At 56.6% G+C, this 11096-nt stretch overlaps 1 protein-coding gene across 1 annotated transcript; it reads right to left on the reverse strand.

The window, feature by feature from the left end:
• Positions 1-721: 721 nt before the first annotated feature.
• On the reverse strand, positions 722-7662 carry SLC45A3 (solute carrier family 45 member 3). The gene is made up of 4 exons (XM_057725532.1): positions 7148-7662; positions 5540-6325; positions 4603-4868; positions 722-2461 (listed from the first exon to the last, which is right to left on the reverse strand). The coding sequence occupies exons 1-4, from the start codon at positions 7317-7319 to the stop codon at positions 2024-2026; spliced, it is 1662 nt and encodes a 553-aa protein (XP_057581515.1). The 5' UTR covers positions 7320-7662; the 3' UTR covers positions 722-2023.
• Between the last annotated feature and the right edge of the window lie 3434 nt (positions 7663-11096).

Raw genomic sequence — 11096 nt, forward strand, 5'->3', positions numbered from 1 at the left:
ATGAAATTGTATCTGCCATATGCTTTAAAAATACACCGGGTTGGGGGTGGAGGGAGGGAAAATAGATGAGATAAAATGGCAGAATGTTAATAATTGTTGAAGTTGGGTTCATTATACGAGGCTCACTTATAGTTTACGTTTGAAAACTAACAAAGTTAAATAAAACATAGAACATTTAAAAAATAAAGCTAGTCCTTGCACAGGGTGTTAACCATAGTGACCACTTGAATTTAAGGGACAGGAAGGCCAGTCAAGCTTGGAAGGGTAAGGGAAGTGGCAAGGCAGAAAAGACTGAACTTGACTTGAGCCTGGCAGGAAGGGTGAAGGAGGTGGGAAAGGGTGGGGACCAGGGCACAGTGGTGTGGAAACCTCACCCACGCATGCCAGGGGCTTCCTATTGCTGCAGTTGATAATGGGTGCTTGCTCTATCTCCTTAGCCACACTGTGAGCCCTTTGAGAAGGAAAATGCCCCCACTCTCTATACTCCTTACTCTCCTGCCCTCTCCGTCACCCCCAAGGGGACTCCCCAATCCTGGGTAGCACAGCCACACCCGATCGCCAAAGGACAGAAGTGTTGGCCTATGGCTCCACCTGCTGGTGATGCTGGGGACTGAAGCTGACAAAACGGTCCTGACGAGAAAACAGCTGAGGATTTTAGATAGATCTGGTCTTTTCCCCTCAGAAAGGACACAAAGACCAATTAAACATATAAGGCTTTAATTTCATCACCATAAACATTATACTCTTTTGCTCACATACAGTATAAAATATTTACTCCACTAAATAAATAAGACATAACATTATTGCAAACGGCACTTAAAGCCCCCAGAGATAAGACCTCCTTAGCCCAGGGGGTGCTCCTGAGTTTCTGTGCTAGAATCCCCAAGCACAGATATGCCCTGGGGGCTGAGACAGGTAAAAGCTCAAGGAGCCACACTCTGTGTGTCTGGTCCCGAAATAGCACCAAGGAGAGGGATATGGAGCCAGTGGGGGAAGGTGGGGTTGGGCAGCTCTTTCATCAGCCCAGTCCTAGAGGGAGCAAGGGGGGAGTTAGGGGGGAGAGGCAGGGTCAAGGTGGGTGGGGAGGCTAGGGAGGCTGCTGAGACCTGGAGCCCCACCCTTCACCTTTCCCTAGCCCTCTCCACCTCAGGTAACAGGATTTGGGATATCAGCTGGGGTGAACAGAGCTTCCAAGCTCAGGGTTAGGCAGTTTTGGGGCCAGACCAATCACTCCAGGAGAAGGAGATTCTGGCAATTCTCAGCCCAATGACCAACTGTCTCAGGGGATCTAGTTGTTGAGGATCTCATCCTACCCAACTCCTAAACACCTTGATTCCCCTTCTACTTAAATAAATAAGTTAAGTATTTAAAGACCTGTGTCCCTGTGATGGCAACACAGGGGCCAACAAGCCAAGTCCTAATAAAATGTATGGGAGGGGGAACAGCAGAAAGGTGGTGCTGTGAGGCCAGGCAGCTTCCCTTCTCCCCTTGGCCCCCCAAGTAACTTTCATACTTTCAAATCCTGTAGAGGAGAGTTTCACATTAGAAATTCCCATGCAAGAGTGACACTGGGAGAACCCACGGGATAAGGGACCTTGATGGTAGGAAAGCAGGTGGCTGAGTTTACTCAGCTCCCAAATCCCTTCTCTGGGTTTGTCTTGACCAGGACATTAGCTGTAAACCCTGAGCCTGGGTGATCCCCCGGCAGAGTCTTGCATTCCAGTACACGGAGTTAATTAAATGCCCTGCCCTTCTCTCCTTGCAGAAGTCCAGACTGAAGCCTTTTAGAGAGCTACAAGTCAGCCAGCCCTAAAGACTGAGAAGAGGTGGGAGGGAAAGAGCCCCAGTCCCTTGTGGAACTATGCACCTCACTGCCACAGGGAGGCAGCAGAGAGCCACACCACTTCGGCAGCAATAGAAACTGGGAGGCCAGTCCTCAGCCCTACCCAGGCTGACAGGAGACTGTGATAGGGAGAGCTGGGACCCAGGGAGGCAGGCCCTCCCTCAGTGGGTTGCAAGTACTCTACACAGAGTATTTGGCCAAGTCGCTCTTGTCAAATACTACCTGTGTGACGAAGTAAATGGCAACCAGACCCAGGCCTGCAGCCGACACCATATAGGCAGTGACAGACTGGCTGAGCTGAACAATGGAGCCCATAAACAGAGACGGGGCCACCTGTGACAGCAGGAAGGCACTGTCCAGGATGGCAAGGTCCAGGCAGATGCCCCGGCCCGGGACAAGCCTGGCCTCTGGTGGCTCGCCCACCACCGCACGCATGGAGACGTCACAGGCAGAGGCCCCGCAGAGCGCAGGTGGAGGTAAGAGCAGGCCGCTGCCTCCAGCACCCACGTGTCCACTGGGGAAGGGAGACGCGGCCTTCGGGCCCGGCGAGAAGCTGGTCATCAGGCTGTCCTCACTGGCACCACCTCCATCGTCTCCTCGGTATTTGGGCAGGAAAACCTGGGGGGAGGGGGACACACAAGGACAGGTATGTACCCAAACATGGGATCCCCCAGCTCTGAGAACAGACCCTGGCCTTTATCCCAGGGCTAGAAGAAACCACACACCAGGACGTAATGAAAATCGGGGACAGCAGGTCAGGAAACGGAGGAGACCCTGCTTGGTCTGGGTCTACTGAGGACGCTCCTCAGGAGTGGGGGACGGTGGCGTGGGGTGGGGAGTGAGCAGCAGGAGTGGACGTCTGAAACCAGAAGTCTAGGGCTCCTCTAGCCTCTCCTAGAATCCGTGAGCGACCAACTCAGTACTGCAGGTTAGGAAGAGAACAGAACCCCAAAATGAAGGAAAAAACACAGGAAGAATGAAGACAGGTGGGAAGAGAAACGTCAGAGCAGGGGAACAAAATCCAAAGGGGGGTTCCCAAGGCCCCAGACAGATGCTCCTAGCCCTCCTCCTTCCTGCCCCTACCACCTCACCGTTGGGAAACCCTTGTCAACCTCCACAGGGACACGCTCTCCTCCCACTGCAGGGCCTAGGCCCAGGCCCAGGCTGTAGTTACTGCCCTACTGTGAGTTCCACGGCCCCAGCCTGGAGGAAACGAGGAACAGAAAGAATTGCCCTCTTCCTGACTCCCATGGTCCAGCTGTGCTAAGGCTGAAGCCTTCTCGTTCCTTCTCACTGTATGCCTTGGGTCAGTGTGACCTGCCCCTGCCCTGCAATGCCCCAGAGCCTCCTATCTAAGAACAAGCCCAGAACTCATCTGACTACTGTCCCCAGGTCCACGAGTGCCTAACACAGAGTTCTCAGGGTGGGCTGCATCAGAGCTGGGACCCACAGCAGAGCTCAAGCCTGACACCAGGGAGGCCCAAGGCTCGTGGTGCAGCTGGAAGTGGACAAAGCACGCACAGATAGGGTGCGGGGCCAACTGTGCCCTCAGCAGCTGCTTGGAATGGGCTTCCTGGGACCTCTCCTGCCTGCCACCCCACAGAAGACCATGCGGCTGGAGCCTGGAGAGGTCCCTGGGGACAGACTTGTTCCTCAGTCCGAGGGGAAGACCAGCCCCAGCCCTGGCACATGCCCAAGCCTGGCCTTTGGACACCAGGCCGAGCCCCCAGCCAGGGCAGGAAAGAGTGCAGAAGGGTGAAAGTTATCAGCGTGCTGAGAGGGGCCTCAGGGACCAGGTTCCCCCAACCCAAACACCCACCCCCTCCCCCCTCCCCTGCAGCTGCCTATGCAGTTAACCAGCCTCCCAGCTAGGTGTTTCTCTGCCACCCCATTCACGTCCTACAAGGGGAAGAATGTGTCTTCCCTACAGTCTAGAAGCCCTTTGAAGGCAGGCTGCGTCTCTTTTTCCTTGGGACACCCCAACTTCTTGCCCTCTGGGCAGAGCTCAGCCCCCAGGGCTGTAGCTCAGTGAGGCCAGTGGAGGCAGCAAAGGTGATCACACAGCCTGGGTCGGGAAGCTTCCCACAGAAGGGGGCCCCTGGAGGGGCTGGTTAGTGTGGGGCTGAGCAGGAAGGAGGCCCCCCAACTTACACAGTGCCCGGGTGAGTGGTGTCAGACCAGGCGCATCAGGCTCTGAGATGGGGCGGGGGGAGGGGGACGAGGCAAAGGAGTGAGGCAGGAAAAGAAAAGAGAGAATTAGAGAGAAGAGGAAGATAAACCGAAAGCGGGCGAGGGCAGTAAGGAACCTTCCCCATCCCTGAGACCAAAACAAGGTTTGGGTCAGTCACAGGGCCCCTCCCTGAATAAGGAGAGGCGTAACCCACACCAGACGTTTTCCACTCACTGGCTGCTGAAGCTAGGTGCCCCAGAGGTCATCTGATCCAGCCCCCTGCCTCTGCACAGAACAACCCAGCCCAGACTGAGGGCTTCTGCTAGCCTGATTCTTCAGGATTTCCAGAGGAGGATTTCACATTTCCTGCAGTCATCCACTTTAAGTGCTTTATAGTCTTGACACCAGGAAGTCATTCCCAGAATCTAATCTACACCCTCCTTCCGCAGCCTAAATCTCTGGCCCTGGGGCTACAACAGGCTTCCTCTCCGATCAAAGAAGTCCTTCTCCAGCTTCTCTTGCCAGACACCGGTTCTGGGCTAGTCAGCTACCCCTCCACCCAGCTCCACTCAGAGGCCAATGCGAGTACCTGCTTTTCCCGGTGGTAGAGGGAGGCTAGTGTGTAGGGCAGGATCTGCAGGGCAGAGAAGGTGAACCCAGTGAGGGCGGCCGAAGCGGTCACCACCGCCACGCTGTGGGACAGGCATGTCACGCCAGCAGCCACAGGGAAAGCCATCACGCTGGCCAGATAGACTGCCCGGGTGCCGAATCGCTGTACCAGCCGGTCCATGACCAAGGAGAAGAGCAGGGAGATGGCACACTGCAGGAACAGCCCCAGGCTGCCCATCCGGACCCCTGGAGTGGGACGGGGAAAGAGGCCATCAGCCAGGGGGTGGAGAAAAAGGACCCAAGACGATGGCGGGGGGAGGGGTGCTCAGAATCAGGAGCTACAGGCACCTGCTGCCCAGGACCTGCTATTTTCCAGACCTGCTCCCAAATATCCCCCGCCCTACCCGTAGCAACAGGAGTGTAGGTTCTTCCACTGGCCTCAGAGAACGTGGCCAGAGCCACTGGCTAAGGGCAAAGGAAGCCGTTCTAAAGGTTGGCTGTGCTCAGCTTGCCAGGAGAGGGAGAGGGAACACAAAGACAGTTCTGCCATAGGCTCCAAGATAGGGGTCCAAGACGCCTGAGCTGGAAGGGGCTAGCAAGGTCATTTGGAAAGTCAGAGGGCACGCTGAAGGAGGACCTGAGGTCCAGCCTCGGGACCTTAGAAAGCTCAGCCTCTTCTTCCATCAAGTTGGGGCAATGACTGATCAACCTCTCCGAGCAGCCCGAGGCTCTACCGAGATGGCAGCAGAGCCGCTCTGCTCCCTGAGCAGCTGCACACTGGCCCATTTTCCCCATGGCGAAATCAGGGCCCAGATCCACAGCTTCCAGCCCAGACATAGGCTGTGGGCATCTCCCTTGCCCAGACATCCACTGGAGAGCAGCTCCCATGACAACCCCCCGGGCTGCCAAGACCTTACCTTCGTCATAGTGTCTCCGGGCCTCGGTGCCTGGCTCGGCCCTGGGCACACCCTGGTACAGCCCCTCACCCACGAAGTCTGTGTAAAACAGCGTGAAGGTCATGAATGCCATCCAGCTGCACAGCTCGGCCACAAAGAGTCGGCGCAGGGTGCGAGGCATGCGGCAACAGAGCTGGTGCAGCCAGGGAAAGAGGGCACCCAGGTTCCGGAAAGCCAGGCGGGCGCGGCACGGGCAGCAGTGGGGCGGTATGGAGGGGACCGACAGCCCTTCCGCTGGCTCAGCTGGGCCCAGGGCTGCCTCCTCGGCCACAAACAGCGTGGCTGCCATGCAAGTAAGGAAGATGAGAGTGAGCAGGCCAAAGAGGCACTCTTCCTGGGTGCCCAGGTAGGGGGCCAGGGCACTGGCATCCCAGTCAATGGCAGGCAGGAGGTAGCCCAGGCAGCCCCCAAGGCTGATCATGAAGGCGTAGACGGAGAAGGCCTGGCGACAGTGGTCTGGGTCCCGGAAGAGGTCAGAGAGGAGGGCCTCCAGTGGAGTGAAGCACACCTGGCCGCAGAAGTCCAGCAGCCCCACACCCAGGATCAGCAGTGCCAGCTCCAGGGGCCTGGTATCCGGGCACAGCAGCCCTGCCAGCCAGCCGGCCCTCGGGATGAGGAAGAGGCTCAGTAGGACACCCAGGGACAGGGCCCAGATGAAGGGCCTCCGGCGACCATAGCGCCCACGCCAGTGGTCACTGGCTGAGCCTAGGAGTGGGACTGAGACCAGACCCAGCACTGGACCGATGCCTGCAAGAAGGGCAAGTAGTATGAGCTGGAGGTTGGGGCCCAGAAGGGGCAGGGGGAAGGGGACCAACCTCCTCGAGAAGGAAGGCAATGATGTGTACTGACGCTGTGCTGAGTACCTCACAGGGCCCTAATTTACTACTCACAACTAGGATCACTAACGCCCCATTTTAAGATGGGGAAACTGAGGCATGAAGCAACTGATCAGTGATAGCTGTGCACAGAGCTGGGGTGGGGAGAGGCAGGGTTTCAAAAGGCAGTCTGACCCCAGAGCCTACCATCCTGACAGAGCCCCGTCTTCCAGGGAGTCACATGATGGCGACCATTTGCCTCCCGTGGCTTCTGCAGAATTCACCTGCCCAGCCCCTGCCCCAGAGGCAAGAAAAAGCCCTGGTGGGAAGACCCTGACCCTACTAATCAGTAGCTGATCTAGCTGTACAACTGGGCTAAGTTGCCTAACAGCTTATTAGCCTCCATTATCTTCTCTGTGAAATGGGTAACCTCAAAGCATTGCTGCAGGAATTAAATGAGACCACAGGTATAAATTACAAAGGGCAGTTTTTCCAGTGTCTCCTGTGGGCCATGCGTTTCGTAGGGACCAGGGATACAGAGGTAACCAGGGAACGTCCCTGTACTCTTTTCTTTCTCTTGGACCCCCTTCAGCCCAGGGTCCCCCCTCTCCCCAGCAACACTAACCCACCAGGCTCTGGGACAGCAGGCAGCCACCTCTGCCTCCGAGCAGCTCTTTGGGCAGAGGCCTTGCTGCCCTACTACCCCGGGGGGCACATATCTGGAGCAGGAAGGAAGGAGAATGTGGTGACTCACCCAGCACCATGGTCATGAACTTCTCCTCTACCCCCACTTCCAACAGCAGGGGTGGCACATAGGTGATGCCTGCGGCCAGGCACACCTCCAGGCCGAAGGTCAGCAGGTTGACCAGCAGGAGCTGGGCTTTCCGATGCCGCAGCAGGCGGCTCGCCCACAGCCTCTGGACCATGATGGGCCAGGCGGGTAGGGCTCTGGCCCGTTCACACACTCCAGAACTGCTCCATCGCAGCCTTGCTCCAGGTGCCTAGGCCTCTCCTCCTTGCTGCCACCGACAGCCTAGGATTCAGCCAGAAACTCATTTCTGCGGGCCCTCTGTGCAGGTCTAGTTTCTCAGCCATGCTAACCGCCTGTCATCGTGGGGTGCCTCGGTGAGGGCATATCTCAACACTCAGATCCTAAAAGAGCAGGGACAACCACACACACAGAGTATTAAATCCCTGGAACCTAATCTCCAGGATTTGCTCTGAATTCTGAATCCTGTTCACTCCCAGGCTGGTGGTTTGGCCCTGCCACTCAAGTGCCACCTCCTACTGCCCAGTCAGGAAGTGCATGTTAATATTAGCTTAAGACTGACATAACTAATAAGGTAAATATGATTTTTAAACCTCAGTATACTCCAGAGCCAACTGGATGTCAGTAGTTCTCTGTTTTGGAATATCTTTGCAATTACCCTTGTTACCCTTGTTTCCTAGTATAGGAGGAAAAAAAAAAATCAAACCAGCTGAATTCCCAGTTCCCTAGGCACTGTTATCAGGGTGCCCCTGGAGACCCTCTGCCAGGGCTGGTTTGTTTGCTTTTCTCTCTCCACTTCCCAAGGCTGGACTGTTCAGAGTCACACTTTGTTAAGAGTCACACTTCCTATTCCATACTGCCTGGCCACAAGCCATGTGGCACCTTAACTCCCACCCCAAGGATGAGGACAAGGGGGAAGAGAAGAGAGGCTGTGGTTTGTAGGGTTGGGTTTTAACCTGTCATTGAAATCATTTAAAAAGCGCTCCCCTGGAAGAACCTAGGCCTGAAAACCTCTCCCTTGAGCTTCTCTCCATGCTCAATGTCCATGGGGAAGAAACATTCCTACCTGTGCTGCCCAACCATCTGGGGACAGTTCCTAGCCTCACAGGAGCTTGAAACCACACCACCTGGCAGCCGCTGCGATGATGCCAGTGACCCCAGGGCAGCCTTCCTCTCTCCCCAGATGGCTCCATTCTCAGCAGAGAGGTCCCCACAGCCCTTCCTGCTAAGCCTCCTGTGCACAGAGATCCCAGCAGGGGAGCACCCACCCTGGGTCCCCCACCCCCAGACAGTGGGCCTCCAGGTTTTGCTTCCTGAGAGTGACACCCACTGCAGTCCGCTCTGTTTACAAGTGACTGAGAAGGTATAGAGGGTAGGCCCTCGTCCCCTAATTGCCATCCATCACCTGGGGGGGCGGATGGGTGGACAGAACCTCACGCCACGTGTGGGTAGAGTCTGAATTGCCTTCCCTAGCCTCACTGACTCAGTCCCATAAATACTGTTGAAGAGCACTGCTCCTGTGCACGGTTTGATGCCAAGCGCCTGGCCCACGTCTCTGCCACGAACCAAGAGCCTTCGTGGAGCACCCTCAGCCCTCATTCATGCCCTCTTCCCATCTCAACATAATTTGGTGCTTCAACTACTTTTATCATTTCAAATATCACTAAGCCCCATAGGGCCTTTTGTGTTACAGAGCATGTTGTAGGTGCTCTCTGAGCTGTGCCACAAAGAAATCAGACAGCCATCAAATCCTGGGTAAGATGTGTCAGTTCTGTAACTGAGGGCGTTGCAGCTTGTAGACCAAGGAAGGGACTTCAGACAAGGCTGGGTAGCCTCCTCCCCCAAGTTCCACTAAGACCTACGCCATCCACTTTGGGAAGAGGCACGGACTCCTATGGGGGAGGCATGGGGAGAAGTATAAAACACTGACCCACATGGTCCCAAAAGTGGGTTGGGGGACCAGACAACAGCCCTAGCTGGGCAGCTGGGGGTTTGGCTGAAGTTCTCCCTAGTCGCTGCATGGCCATGGCACGCCTAGAAGGAAAGCAGGGGACTGCAGAGACCAAGGGGTGGCGCTATCCAACCTGGAGGGAAGGGTTCTGGGTCAGTGGGCTTCCAGCCCGTTCCACTCCCCACCCTCACCTGGGAGGGCCCTGGAGACTCCCCTGCCCTGGGTTTTTTAAGGGACCAGGTCCTCCCTGAGCAAACAGGGACTTTATCAGACCCAGGCTCACCCACAACATGGACCCATTCCCAAGCCTTGGCTGCTCCCTGTTGTTTAAAATAAATTGCAGCTCTCCCACAACTATCAATCACCCCACCTCCCTTCCTCCAGCCCCTCACTCCCAGGACTGAATAGGACCTTCTTCAGCCCGCGAGGGAGAAACAAAATCCTCCTACAGCCCAGAGAGCTCCTGAGCTGCCACCCCCTCCCAGCGCCTCTCTCTACCCGCCAGAGGCGCTTTACCCCCGACCAGGGGCCGGCCCAGGTGAGGAATTCCGTGAAAGGAGCTGGGTAGGAAGGGGGCAGGCTCCAGCCCTGCTCTGCGCCCCTCTGCTCTTAGGTTGCTGAGCCCGTCCTCCCTCTTTTGGGCACTCTCGCCACCCCAGACTTGACTCTTCCCAGCCCAGAATCGCCTGAGAAATCCTCCCCTCTAGCCTCAAGCCTCAGAGATGCTTCTGACTCAGATCCTCCTGCCCCACTGCTCCGGGAGCACTCTGTCCAGCAAACAGACGATCAACCAGAAAAGCCAGCCTCCAAGTGCTCACCTGGTGGGGAGGGGGCAGGAAGAGGAGGGAAAGGAGATCAAGAAAGGGGGAGTCGCCTGACCTTGTGAATAGCAGCCTTCCAGGAGGACAAGTCCCTCTCAAGGTCCAAATATCTCCCCCCTTTTCTGGGCCCCCTAATGTAGGGACAGCAAGAAAGCTGGAGGAAAAACCCAAGACTTCTGGGAACCTTTAGGGAGCTCTGCCCCAGGCCATCTTCCCTCACCCCCGGGGGAGCAGAGCTCAAGCGCTGAGAGACCAAGGGCCCTTGGCACATTCGGTGAACCTGCGTTTTGTCTACCCAGCTCCAGATACCAGGAGACTTGGAGTGCACCCCCATAGCCCGCTGTAGGCTCCAACTCTCCATCACCCACCTTAGCATGAGAAGGGGCCTGGGAAATGCTTACCTAAAGAATAAATGGCTGAAAGCAGCATGGGGGTGGGAGGTGGAAGAGATGGGAAAGACCTAAGTGCCTACCCCATCCCCCCACAAACTAAGGAAATTTTAGCCCGACACCCAGAGGGGGCAGCTCCTAAGGGTTCAAAGGCGGTTCAAAAGGGTTCAAAGGCGGTTCAAAAGGGTTCAAAGGTGGTGACTGGCACAGAGCCTCCCAGGCTGGAATGCCCCATCCCTGCCCCCCCCCCCGGCCCCACTGCATGTTAGGCCCCAGCAGGGACTACAGGGAAATGAAACTGAGCAACAGGAACAAACTTGGCCTGAACTTTCTCCAAAATTCAAAAGAGTGGAGGAGGCAGGAGGAAAGGCACCTCCTGGTAGTTCCTCCGGGAAGGGAGTGTCAGAGGGGCACATAAAGAGGCCTTTGAGGGCTTTCAAAGGGGCTCCTGCCACCCCTCGTGGCTTAGGTGGAGCTAGGGGAGCAGATACCCTCCACTGACAGACAGAGGCCAGAGGCAGCCGGGCGAGGGGCAGCCCACCGCGGGGCAGTGTCAGGCAGCAATTCTATGGCCTCTTTATGTGGGCCAGCGTCCCCACACCCGGCCAGGCACATCAAACAGCCGCAGCTCCCACCCTGACCCCGAGAGCCGGCGACCCTGCGTCCTCCCTCCACACTCACAAAGGCTGTGCTCTTTCTCACGCGGCCACCGGGAAGCCCCTCCCCGCAGAGAAGGAAACTGGGGATGGGGTAGGCCAGCCACGAGGAATAAT

Source organism: Hippopotamus amphibius, chromosome 3 (assembly GCF_030028045.1).
Source record: "Hippopotamus amphibius kiboko isolate mHipAmp2 chromosome 3, mHipAmp2.hap2, whole genome shotgun sequence".
Lineage (NCBI taxonomy): Eukaryota > Metazoa > Chordata > Mammalia > Artiodactyla > Hippopotamidae > Hippopotamus > Hippopotamus amphibius.

Bases quoted from the DNA above. Each gene is read 5' to 3' on its own strand.
- SLC45A3 (XM_057725532.1), bottom strand. From the start codon at position 7,319: ATGGTCCAGAGGCTGTGGGCGAGCCGCCTGCTGCGGCATCGGAAAGCC. The intron at 6,326-7,147 runs GTGAGTCACCAC...CCCTTCTTGCAG, and splicing joins GTTCATGACCATGGTGCTGG to GCATCGGTCCAGTGCTGGGT. The intron at 2,462-4,602 runs GTACTCGCATTG...CCCTCCCCCCAG, and splicing joins TCTACCACCGGGAAAAGCAG to GTTTTCCTGCCCAAATACCG.